At 39.1% G+C, this 13,516-nt stretch overlaps 1 protein-coding gene across 5 annotated transcripts in view; it reads right to left on the bottom strand.

Moving 5' to 3' along the window:
- ZRANB1 (zinc finger RANBP2-type containing 1) overlaps window positions 1-13,516 on the bottom strand; it is a 56,167-nt gene that overhangs the window by 19,126 nt on the left and 23,525 nt on the right. Inside the window, exon 3 of one of the 5 annotated variants that reach the window (XM_032312448.1) lies at window positions 795-916. The exons of the other annotated variants lie outside the window; for them this stretch is intronic. Within the exon in view, the coding sequence (XP_032168339.1) occupies window positions 795-916 (122 nt within the window). The remainder of the gene's footprint in view (window positions 1-794; window positions 917-13,516) is intronic. 5 annotated transcript variants of the gene reach the window in all.

Here is a 13,516-nt window from a genome sequence, read left to right as displayed (position 1 = left end):
TATTTTTACCTCTTATATCAGGGGCTAAAGGAAAGAAGGAAGAGGGGAGAAGAGCTGGTAGGGAGGAAAAGACAGCAAAATAAACGCAGGGCTAAAATCTCACTTTCTGTAATAATGACCAAGAAAAAGCAGAACCGTTCCAAGGGAAGAGGTGCTGTATACATGCCTCCTAGTTACTGACCTCTTGCACTCCCTCCAAGAGAGTAACTGAAGGATCTTTCTCTTAATATGTTTTCTGAAAATTTAACAAATGTCTATTACACGTTCTGTCCCTTCTTCTTCCGTGCTATGAAGGCAAATTAAAAGGACAGCTGAAGGCACTCTGAGAAGACTGATTTTATAAAACTAACCTACAGTCTCATCATACATTCGAAACTGACCGAATGAAACAAACACACAACCAAGTAGGCAGCAGTGCATAACTACAGATAATGCAGTGTTAACACACTTCTAAACCCATTAATACCTAAGGGTAAATGAAAGTTACTACATCTTGCAAAATATAAAGTTTAAAAAAAACAACTCATATTGTTCTAGAAGCTGGGCCAGGAATACAATTTAACATATTTTGAAGCCACAGGTCACAACTCACTGGGGACTTCACAGCTACTATGGAACTCCGTTGGTTAGAATATGGAGCTGGCTCATAGATGTTTAGAAAATAGACTTATTTTTTTCCCCCATATATGGCACAGTTTTCAAAGTTTCGCCTTATTTTCTTTTATGACATAAGATCATAATGGTAACTAACTTTGAAAAGAATGCCAAATGGTAAAAAAAAAGCCAGGACTTACCTGAGCCCCCATGGGCCAGCTCAACACTACCCTGGAGTTCTATGGTAGCTGTGACATCACAGCATGCTTTATGCTGTGGGGTCAGGGTGGACTTGGAGTCAGCTGGCACAACTGCAGGAGCCCTTAAAAAGAAAAGTTAGTTTTAAGTGGTAATGTTCACAATGTGCTTTACCATGGTCAGTAGAAAGATGCAGATGCGGTGGCTACAATGTCTGGAATGCTGTCTTCCACCCAGAGTTTAAGTCACTTAGGTGGTTTCACATATTTAAAGAAGGAAAAAAAAAAAAAAGGAAAAAAAAAAACCCTGTACCACCCAGTAATACTTTTTCTTTCCACCCCTAACCATTTGGATATAGTCGATCATGAATTGGCTTAGATATTCATATTCACAACTAATTCCTTTAATAGTCAAACATGAGCTGCTTTTAGTAAAATGCCCTCAATATTTTTTAAGTGTATCTTCAAGTCAGCACAAGCTCAGGAGCAATCCCAGGAATAGTGAGCAGCCCAGACCACCTCTGAGAAGCATTATTCACATAATAACCAATCGCAGCAAGTGAAAATGAACCACTTCTAGTTCTAGAATAGTGCTATAGAACTATAACCTTTTCAAAAACTGAGATGAAAATCACAAATTGGAAATAAATTCTTTAATATACACTATATCCAGATGAGCTCCTATTCAATTCGGCCAATAAACTCACTCCGTTATAAAAACATTCTCTACAGAATAAAAGATTCAATGACTGAGAAATCAAAATAATCTCTAACTAAGGCCTTCAACGACTCTATTATTTATCATGACAAACTATGCCAAATTTAATTCATACTCTGGCGCTCTTACGTCTTTACAGCTCTGATTAGACTCTTAACAACCCAACTGCTGCAGAAGTATAAATCCCCAAAGTCATGAAAAAATACCTGACCCGACAGATACCTTCAAGAGAAAGAAGATCTCGCCATGTAGGAAGAATTACTGCTGAGAGCACCATGGAAGGACTTAAAGAACAGGTCACAAAGTTATCTTTGGGCAGGGGATGAGAGATGAGGGCCAGCGTTAACAGTTAAAGGAACGTGAGTTCGAATTACAAAAGTCGCTGAAAATACTGGCCAAAGAGTCAACTGAAAAGATAATTAGGGTTCTTAAAAACCTAGGCTTCCAGTTATATAAAACACTATTTGTCAAAACCACATTCACCACTGAAAAATCAAGTCCCAAAAGTTTTCCGACTACAAGTAAAAATTTTGCATACAACCGGGCCATGTTATCCTGGCTGCATCTGAAACCAAATTTTAGATTTTTAGAATTCCACTATTTTAGATAGGCCCGAAGGAACTACTGAATAGTCTAGCCCACTCTCTTCCACACGTCAAGAAAGAGTTTATAAAAGGAAAGACTCTTATGGACATATAATATTATACTGTTCATAGTTATGTCCATGTAACTCTTCTTCTAGCCAGAGATACTGATAGAATCAAGACAGAATCATCACAATGGAAGAGATGTTAAAAAGTTACTTAGTCCAAAAAAAAAAAAAAAAAAAAAAGTTCCTTAGTCCGTCTTAATAAGGCTCCCGGGTAGAAGCACAAAACTACAAAGTTCCTATGATTTGCCACCGCAAGAGTAAGTTCCAGTTTCAGTGAATACCCATGGCCACATGAGTATCCATGTTAAGTGGAGTGGTAGATTTTCCTCAAAAGTTTCAGGCCCACATATCCAACAACCCATTAGACAGTCCCACTACATCCTGTCTAAAATTGAACTTTCACGTCTCCTGTGTTTAGGAGAAATGATCCAACCCAAGTGTCCAAACCAAAACCCTGGACATCTTTCTTAACTCCTCTTCCCTTAGTCTCCATATCAACTTTGCCAAGTTTTGTCAATCCTGCCTTTTAAGTCTCTCTCAAATACATCCCCCATCCCATCTCCACTGCCTCTATTCTACCAGGTCAAGGCTGCACTCTCCCTCACTAAGATTACTCTAATGTTCTCTTTCCAGTGGGCAGCTTGCCTCAAGTGCTGCTCCATTCCAATCTAGTCTCCAAACTGACCACAGTGATCTTTCTAAACCACAAATCTGATTAAGGTGGTCTCCTTCTAAACGTTTACCACTGTCCTTATGTTAAGAGCTAAACCCCTCAACCAGGTCCACAGACCTTGAAAGGTCCAGCATCACCCCGCTGCATCACCCCGCGGCATCACCCCGTGGCACTACTCCGGAGCTCCCACACTACACATCAACCCTGCTTAACTCCATCAGTTGTTCTCTTGACTCTAAGTGGTCTTAACACATGCAATTCCCTCAGATCAAAACACTCTTCCCTATTCTCTTTAAGGTTTTGTCTTCGATGTCACTTCCTCCTGAAACCCCTCTCCAGATCCTCTAGCACCTTATCCTTCCTCTACTAAGCTCATCACGCTCTACTGACTTATTAAATTTTATCTTCCTCTATCAGAGCACAAGCTCCCTGAAAGCCATGACTTCTTTCACAGTGCTTGGGAAAACACTCCAGGAATATCTAAGTGTGAAAATAAATGGACCAACAAAGAAAAGGTAAAAAGTCAGTCAATTCTGAAGGGTGGAACAGAACAAACATTTGCCTTATCAGATCTTTAAATACATAATAAAGCCATAATTACTTAAACAAAAGTATGATACGGATGTAAAAAATAAACAAAATAGCCTCAAAACAAATGTAGAATCATCCTATGTATAACAGAACCACCCAAATGGTATGGGGAAATAATTATCTAATAAATCATATTAATGGAATTTAGGAAAATATTTTAATTCTTAGTTCAATCTGAAAGACTGAGTAAAACAAGGATAAAGCATCATTAACATAATTCTCCCCACACTCCCCACAAAAAAAGCGGGGAGGGGGGAATTTGCAAATTCCGTTGCAAATATGACTGATGCAAGTTTTTAGTGTTAAGTGTTTATATTTAGACTTCATATAACTTGCTATAAAAATAAAAGGAAAATGGGCAGAAGACATAAATCAACAATTCACAGGGAAAAATACAAATGACTAGGCAAGACAGTATGCTTCCCTTACTAACTAATCCTAGCAAAGACCCAGACACAACGTCACTCTGACCCTGCTGATGGGTTACAATCTGGGCAGTTCTTCCAGGCAGCTATTCACCAATATGCATATGTTCGTATCATCTGATCATGTAATTCCATTTCGTCGAACCTAAGAAAATAGTTCGGAATGCTGACAATTTTGCTCAGCAAAACACAATCAGAATAAAAAATGTTCAAATAACCCAAAGGCGGGCGCCTGGGTGGCTCAGTTGGTTGAGCAACTGTCTTCAGCTCAGGTCACGGTCCTGGAGTCCCGGGATCGAGTCCCACATCGGGCTCCCAGCTCCATGGGGAGTCTGCTTCTCCCTCTGACCTTCTCGCCTCTCATGTTCTCTCTCACTGTCTCTCTCTCAAATAAATAAATAAAATCTTTAAAAAAAAAAAAAATAACCCAAAGGCTAAGGGGCAAGTTAAAGTATAGCAACTTAAATGTCCTATTACACACTCATTTTTTAAAAGATGAAACTTTTTTTTAGATGAAAACATTCTTATTACTTCAGAATATAATGTTCAACAAAAGAAGTACAATTCCAATTACCTAAAAATAAGTAAATGTAAAAAAACTGAAAATACACAATAACATGACAGATTTCCTCTAAACACGGATGCTTTACACTATTGTTTTTTCACGGCTTTTCCTATCTCTGAAATATTCTACAATGAGCATGCTCTGCTTTTATTATTTAAAAATGAACCAAACTCTCATATACTGTTTTAAGAAGTCAGTACATAATGTCTAAACTTGACGAAACAAGAAGACTGGTGTGTCCTTCCAGAGATGAACAAAATATGGTAGGTACATACAGTATTATTCAGCCTTAAAAAGGAAGCAAGTTCTCACATGTGCTGCGACATGAATAAAGTCTAGAAACATTACACTAAATTAAACGAGAGTCACAAAAGAACACCATGTGATTCCACTTATGCGAGGTACCGAGAACAGTCAAATGCACAGAAGCAGAAACTAGAGTGACGGCTGCTGGGGGCTGGAGGGAGAGGGAGAGGGCAATCTCTTGTTCACGGATACAGAGTTCAGTTCTGCAAAATGAAAAAAGTTCCAGAAATGGATGGCGGTGATGGCTGCAGGATATGAACGTACTTAACGCCACTGAACTGTACATTTAAAAATGGTTAAGATGGTGGGGCACCTGCTTGGTGCAGTCAGTTACTTGTCGACTCTTGGTTTTGGCTCAGGTGGTGATTTCAGGGTCCCGAAACTGAGCCCCATGTCCAGGTCCATGCTTAGGGGGAGTTGGCTTGAGATTCTCTCTCCCTCTCCCAGCCCCTTCCACTGTGCTCTAAAATAAATAAATAAATCTTCTTAAATAGTTTGGATGGCAAATTTTGTCACATGTATTTTACCACATTTAAAGTTTTTTTTTTTTTTTAAGTTTATTTATTTATTTGACAGAAAAAGATCACAAGTAGGCAGAGAGACAGGCGGCGGGGAAACAGGATACTTGCCAAGCAGGGAGCCCAATGCAGGGCTCGATCCCAGGACCCTGAGATCATGACCTGAGCCGAAGCCAGAGGCTTTAACCACTGAGCCACCCAGGTGCCCCCACATTTAAAGTTTTAAAAAAGAGAAAAAAAAACATGACACGAAGACATAATTCAGACATATCAGAGGTGCTGCTTTAAACAGTATCACCTCTGTAGTATTTCTCCCTCCCCCCCCCCAAAAAAAAGCTAAAACATTTTAATCTAATAATTTAATCTAATAATTTCCATATTGAGTGTCATTCTGTGAAAAAACTGCCTGGACTCTTTGCAAATGTTTATCTCATGAAAGAGTAAATAAAAAAAACAACCAAAAACCATCTGAGGCACTGTTTAGAAATGAGGGGCCTAATAAGAGAACACTAATAGAGAAGATGTCCAGCCCTTGATTGGGGTTGCAGCAAAATCTATTAGTGAAACTGAGTATGGACTCTCAATATTAAATTTTCTGATAATCATATTATATAGTTTGCAGGGAAAATGTCTTTGTTTTAAGGACATACATGCTGAACTATATAGGGGCAAATGTCAAGACATCTGCAATTACCTCGCAAATTGTTCAGGAAATACAGAAAGAGAGTCAATGTGGCAAAGTATCAACAACTGGAAAATCTAGGTCAAAGGCATATAATATAGATAATACTTGTAACTTTTCTGCAGGTTTTGAGATTTCTCAGAATAGCGGCGCCTGGGTGGCTCAGTCGTTAAGTGTCTGCCTTTGGCTCAGGTCATGATCCTGGGGTCCTGGGATAGAGCCCCACATAGGGCTCCCTGCTCAGCGGGAAGCCTGCTTCTCCCTCTCCCACTCCCCCGGCTTGTGTTCCTTCTCTCACTGTCTCTGTCAAATAAATAAATAAATACATCTTTAAAAAAAAAAAAGATCGAAATTTCTCAGAATAAAAGGTTAATGGGGGGAAAAGTTGTCTCTGCACAGCAGGACTGGGAGTGAAAAAAAGAAAAATGGTTTTTCTTTCCTTTAATAAGTGTTTTAAATTAAAGTGATTTAACAGTAAAGTTCACTGGAGTCTAAACACATCTTTTTTTATTCAGTATTTAAGCAATACACTTGGATTTTATAACTCAATGTGTTCATTTAATACAATGTTTTTTAAAAATGAAAGCCTTTACTAAATCAACAATGCATATTTAAATATCAGTACCACAGAATCAAGAATCACCTGCCAGACTCCCTTTTTCAGCATAAGGAGGCACATTATTAGTTGGCAGGCCAGTATAATCAATCATTTCTAAAAGACAGCAATTCCGTCTCAGACCAGAGGCAACCAGAAGTAGGCCACAGAGGCTCTATTTCTGCCATTCCCATCCATTTGCCTTAAGAGACACACTCATTCCTGGAAATTTCCTTCTCATCCCAGCTGTCAGGAAGCACCTTCAAAAGCCAGAATGAACTGGCCAGGAGGAAGTATGTGAATGTTCCTTACTGATTACAATCTTTAGTACATTGTTGAGAACTATCATGATTTTCTTAAAAATCATTTAACACAAAGTTTTATTTTATATCCAGAGTTCCAATCACAAGAGAAAATCCTTAGAAACTTGAAGAAAAGACAAAAGCTGTCTGTAGAGCTACTCCATTCACAGTGCTAAAAATAATTCTATTACCTATAATATCAACTACCTTGGAGAGGAAGGAGATCCACAAGTCTGAACGTGTATGGAGTGAAAAGACACCTCGGTTCTGACAGCTACACACACATATGTGCACATAAGAGTACCACCGAGAGTTAACCAAGGACATACAAGGCATTGCCCGCACTCTGGCAGCGCACTTTCCTTTTATGGATGCACTGCCAAAGACCAGCGGCAGGAGTCTGCATGTATTTTGGATTCTATTAAAAGCTTTCAATAGGATATTTTAACAAACCATTTTTATTTCTTAATGGTTTTTTTTTTTAATGTGATGCTTTGAAATGTCAAAGACTATTAAGACCCAAGACCTTTTTTCAGTTTCTACTGGTATTAAGGAAAAAAAGCAAAGTATTAAGGGGAAAAGAACTCTAACTCAAAAGAGTATCTTTCAGTAAAACACTCAGCCTGGTACCAATACAAAATCAAGTTCATACTCAAAACAGCTCATTAGCATCCTGGTATAAATCCAGCACTTTAAAAATACCATAACGTAAATCTATCAGAACAGTGAACTCTTTTACTAGCTCCCTCTCTGAACTCCCAGAAGATGATCTCTAAAAATTACACATTAGAACAAAGATCTGCTACTGGGCTACCAACTCGGAAGTGCTGGTGGACGCGAAGGAGATCCACAGACTGGGAGAATGACTGTCCAAACACCTACGGTCCACCAAACTGAAAACAGGCAAACACAGGCTAAGCTAAGCAAAGCAAAGCAAAGTAAATACTATAGAAGTATTTTATTAAAAATCATCCAAGTTCAAATAACATGACCTAACCACAGAATGCCCAGAACTATTAGCAAGTGACAGACTATCTTGGGACTCAACAATCAGCTTTCATTCAGGTGTATTCAGTTAGGTGACTTGGAAAAAGGGCAAGACTGAAAACAGTATTCACAGGCATCAAACATTATTCCAAAGTTCCTGTAACAGTACTCCTTTCAAACACAGAGCAAAAACAAAAAAAGAAAACTAACTAAAAAAGAAAAACTCACTGTGAGTAAGAAATATATACTTGATCTTCATCTACTGTTCCTGGCACATAGCTGCTAAAACGCCTGCAATTTCCTGAAGTAAGATCCCTAGGGGCATCTTTTGAAGTAATGTTTAGTTTTGTTCCCAGTTCCTGAAATAGTTCCAGAGAGATAAAGGGAAAACCGAATGTCTTTTGTTATTCATAAAACAAGCCCCTTTTTCTACTTCTGAGCTTATGTTAATGAGGTGACTTCTGGAAAACCCCTAAGGATGGGGGCTGGTTGCCAAGAGAACCAACCTTGGGATTGCAGGGTTGGAGCGTTCAGCCCCATTCCACTCCTATCTCAAGGGAGAGAAGAGCAGCAGGAGGGTGAATTAATCACCTGTGGCCAATGATCTGATTGATCTTACCTGTGTAATTACGCCTCGGTAAAAATCCTTGAACTACGGGGGGGCTGGAGAACTTCCAAGCTGCTGAACATGTAGAGGTAAGAGGAGAGTGGCAGCCAACAGGACATAGAAAGGCCCCTCCCTTGCCCTCTGCATGTCTTCCATCTAGTTCTTGAGTTCTAGCCTTTTATAACAAACTAGTCATCTAGTAAGCAAAAGGTTTTCCTGAGTTCTCTGAACAATTCTACCAAACTAACTAAACCCAAGCCAGGGTTATGGAAACCTGTGATTTATAACCAGTAGATCAGAAGCATATATATGTGACACCCCGAACTTGCTATTTGTGTTAAAAAAAAAAAAAAAAAAAAAAAAAAGTTGTATTAATTTCCTATTGCTGCTCTAACAAATTACTACAAATTTAGTGGCTTAAAAACTTTTCAAATCTTTTATCTTAAAATCTGGACAAGACCAAACATTCCACATAGCTCTCAGTGGCTGAAGCCCAAGGTGTGCTCCTTGGGGATCGTCTAGGGTAGCCTTGCCTTTTCCAGCTTATAGAGGCTGCCAGCATTCCTCAGCTCAAGGCCCACTAAGACCTCTGCTGCTCCACTGTCATATCTCCTTCTGTGACACAGGATCTCCTGTCTCCCTCCTGTTTATAAGGACCCTTATGATTGTGCTAGGCCCGCCTACCCAGACAGATAACAGGAGATCATCTCTCCATTTGTTGGGCCTTAATTTACACCTGCAAGATACCTTTTGGCACGTATAGTAGCATATTCATATACTCTGGGGATTAGAATTTAAATGTCTTGGGGGGCAGGAAGGCATTTTTCTGCTTGTTACACTATTTCAATCAGTCATGTAAATCAGAAAAGTGGAAAGGGGTGGGTAGAGTGAAAGCAAGCAGTAGTGGGCACCTAGAAAATACAACTTTAGACACGTAACTCCACTCCCTAATGGCCAATATTTTGCAAGGTATTTCATGTTTTATGCCTTCAGGTAAGTCATCAGTAAGGTATCGCTCTGCAGCAAATTAATTTTAAAAGCTAAAGAACACCAAACTAGATAATAAAAGCGTCTTCCATGTCTTTCCTTATAATAATTTACATGCCCTCGGTTTCTTCTAAAGTTAAAAAGTCAGACACAAAGACATCTTAATTAAATAGGTAAAATCGCCATTGTATCTTACGTCAAGGATTTCCAACTGTTTTGTTCTGATGTGGTGCTTTTCTTGTTACACATCACCTTATTACCATTCCAGTTCATAGTACTACCATCTCTCAAAAACTAATCATATAGGACTTTTTCTTCTGTTGAAGTTAATACAATTTTGTGTGGATTACTGCACAACACTCATGTGACCAGACACATTATATCTCTAAACTAAATAATACAGACACCATAAAAAAATTACCTTAGAACATTACATTTTGCAACACATTTGTTTTCCCAGAAAAAGAAAAACACTACAACCTTAATAGAAGTAAACTATTATTTCCTTGAGAAAAACTATCCATATCCATAATTCTTAATAATGATAGCAAAATAGAGTATTTTTAAATGTAATAAGCCTATACCTTGCTAATTTTTCATAAAATGACAAAAGTAAAAAAAAATAAAAATTAAAAAATACAAGGAAAACAAGAGTATCAGTGAAAGCAAACAAACACATTCTGACATGTGTAGCACTATATACATTAGAGGTGCTTCTGCAGGTGCATCTGGCACTCCGGAGTGGCTATGTACACAGGCAAGGGACCAAAATACAACTGGCCTCAGGACAGAAAATAACAGCCACAAATACTGATTTTCTACACAGATAGGAGAAAAGGGGAAATATTTGATCAAACAGAACTATCTTTGCAGACAACCTGAAAGAAAAAGTCAATTCTAACATTTTCTATGTTTTAAGAATCACAGTTACGGGGCACGTGGATGGCTCAGCTGGTTAAGGGTCTGCCTTCAGCTCAGATCAATGATCTCGGAGTCCTGGGATCAAGCCCGGCACTCGGCTGGCTCCCTGCTTCTCCCTCTCCTCCCTGCTCATGCTCTCTGTTGCTATCTGTTTCTCTTTCTCAAATAAAGAACTAAAATCATAAAAAAGAAAAAGAAAAGAAATCATTTAAGTTTTTAGACCCATCAAAATTTTGCTCAGGAATACCCCGGACTATAATCATCATGATTCCGTTTCAGCTCGTTCACTGGTAAGGAAATCGTGACTTAACCAGTGATTCTCAACAGGGGACACAAGTGCATGCTTCAGGTCACCCCAAAGCCTGGGAACAACAGGAGACTTGACTGACACACACATTTTCTATAATGCCACTGCCCCATAAAATCCAGTTTCAACCCTACACTACTTTACCCCTCCACCTTCACCACCACTCTGACCCCCCATCTCAAATCCTTCTCATCTTCATTAACAGGGTCACTGGACAAGCTAAACGTAAGAAAGACAGAGCTGTTGCTGTAGACAGGAGACAAAGCGCCAAACCGCACCAACAGCTCCAAGGACGACTGACTATAAAAAGTGTCCCAGTAAAAAGTGCATTTGCTTTAGGACTTCAGGCACAGCATACACATGACTTTTTTCTTTACATCATATATTCACCAAACTGTCAGATATTCATCAGTGAAAGTAGGAAGACAGAGAAATGTAAGGTAAAGAAATCTGACTTCAGACCGTTCATATCCACAGACTGCCTAGTGATAAACTAGGGCCTGCCTCTTCTCAGAAGACCCTGTTGTACCAACTTCCTATCTTTTCCTGATAGGGAGAAGTCAAATGGCTCCCACAGGGTCAAGCCCCAGGAATAGTCTGCAAAGTAAAAAATACAGAAAGCTAGGAAGAAAGTAAAAAATCTAGAAATTCAGAAAAGCAGCAGAAAGGTCTATTTGTCCAGATGCCAGTTTAGACAAGGGCGTATTCACTGAATGATTTAACAAATGCCTGAATGTCTGCTACATGTCAGACACTGTTTTAAGTACCAGGATATAGCTGTGAAGGAAACAAAATTCCTGCCACTCACAAAGTTTAAATTCTAAGGAAGAAAGAGACAAATAAAAAAGTGGCGAGTGTTGTGAAGACAATTAAAACTGGGGGAAGGGGATGAGGACAGGGCTGGAACTGTACGTACAGCAGTCAGGGAAGCCTCACCAAGAAGGCAGCAACTACGAAAAGAATTTTAAGCAACTAATAAATGAGCTGATCGTGCAATCCAGAAAGGAGCAATCCAGGCAGAGCAAACTGCAAGTATCAAGGCCTGAGGCTGATCTGTAGAGAAGAAAGGTGACCAGAGTGGCTAAAGTGAATGAGTGAAGTGGAGAGCAACAGACAGCTGGGAGAAGAAATGTGCTGGGGGGGAAGGAAGGTGCAGAATACAGCTGTGGGGCCTACACCGTCTTTGAGGGACTCTGGCTCTTACTCTGAGCAACACAGGCAATCACTGAAGAGTTAGTTCGAGCAGAGTTTTAGAAGAATATCTCCTATGGGGAGAACAATTTGTAAAAGAGAAAAAGGACAGAAGGGATTATGGAAGTGCAGACCCTGTATGTATTTCAAAGGTAGAGCCAGTAAGTTTTTCTCACAAGTAGGAAAGGCGTAAGAGAAAAAGGAGAATCAAGGATGACCGAGGCTTTGGGCACAGCGGGCAGAACGATAAACCAGCCATCGAGGGAGAAGGGAACTACGAAAAAATAGGTTTAAGGGGCAGACCAGTTCAGTTTCCGCTTCGATAAGTTGGAAAGAAGTTGGAAATATTAGCTATTCAAGGCAAAATGTGGTATATACAACTGGATACACAAGTCCAGAGTTCAGGAAGACAGAAAGCTATCACCACAGATTTAATTTGGGATTCTTACGTGACCCAGTACCTTTTCAAGGGATCAACTTGGGTCACAAATTAAAATGTTCTTCTAAAGGGCAACTGATTCAATACAATAGCAGAACTAAAATGGTGCGTTAGGTAGTAGCGCCCTGTTCTCTAGGGGTGTTATCTATCCAGCCGGACAGGCAGTCTATGATTAGCACCAACATGACCTCCCAGAAAACACCTGGCACCAAACTGCACACATTCCAGAGACAACTGCACATTTAAATTCACACCTCTGTCTTTACCATCCCAGTTCCTACTCCCAGATTCCACTTTCACTGATGTCAGATCTTGGCATCGCTGTCCCCAATGTCCGCTCACTATATAAGATAGTAATAACGACTTAGGTGGAAATTATACCCAAAAGTCATGTAAAAAAGAAACTTGCTCAATACTGCTGGCACTTTGGTTTACTTGCCTTCTTAACAACTGAACTCTCCTTAATTCTATCTTAACCAACTACAAGGTTGAGACTTTTTCCAACTTCAAAGGGGTTAAGTCTCTCACATTTTATACTTAGTATGAATTTTATACTCAGTAAATACTTTATACTTAGTGTATATACTTCAGAGATTATTTTTTTTTTACGCACTACCAAGGGAACCACAGAGATGATTTTCTTAAATGCCTAACATGGACAAGCCACAATATACCACATCTAATGAAACCTGGAGAACATAAAATAGGCAGAAAAAGGGAGGTAAAGATTAATGTTCAGTACATGTGAGCTTCTGTTAAACACAAGGTAAACAAAAAAAAAATTTTTTTTACACATATTTCAGTGATGTTTACAAATCAAGAAAGCACTACCCAATAAACACACAGTCATAATTTCTGGTACAACAGTTCAGAACCATATTGTATGGTGAAGTTAAAAGTATTTGTTGATAGGGAAAACAGAATGCACATTACTAAAAACTAAATACAATTAATACTTAGCCCTAAGAACCTAGAAACTCTGGAGTGGGTGGGAATAGGGACCTAATAACAAACCATTTGGTAAATGAAATAAGATCAAACACAATACTGGACCTGCTGGCATAAGTTTTTTGTTCCACTTTAAAATGAAATCACAGCCATCAAAATGCAAAGAGGTATAAAGATGATTATCCCAAAAGAAATAAGGGTATGTGGAAAGAAATAAAAGGTAGCAGCAAAATGAGAGTCATCATAAAGAAGTAACAGCCACACAGACAAAGTTATATTGATTTGTCTAATCTGTGTTTCAAGAGAAAATA

The sequence above is a fragment of the Mustela erminea genome, chromosome 14 (assembly GCF_009829155.1).
Source record: "Mustela erminea isolate mMusErm1 chromosome 14, mMusErm1.Pri, whole genome shotgun sequence".
Taxonomy (NCBI): domain Eukaryota; kingdom Metazoa; phylum Chordata; class Mammalia; order Carnivora; family Mustelidae; genus Mustela; species Mustela erminea.
The sequence above is the reverse complement of the archived record's forward strand: the minus strand, read 5'-3'. Positions and strand labels throughout refer to the sequence as shown.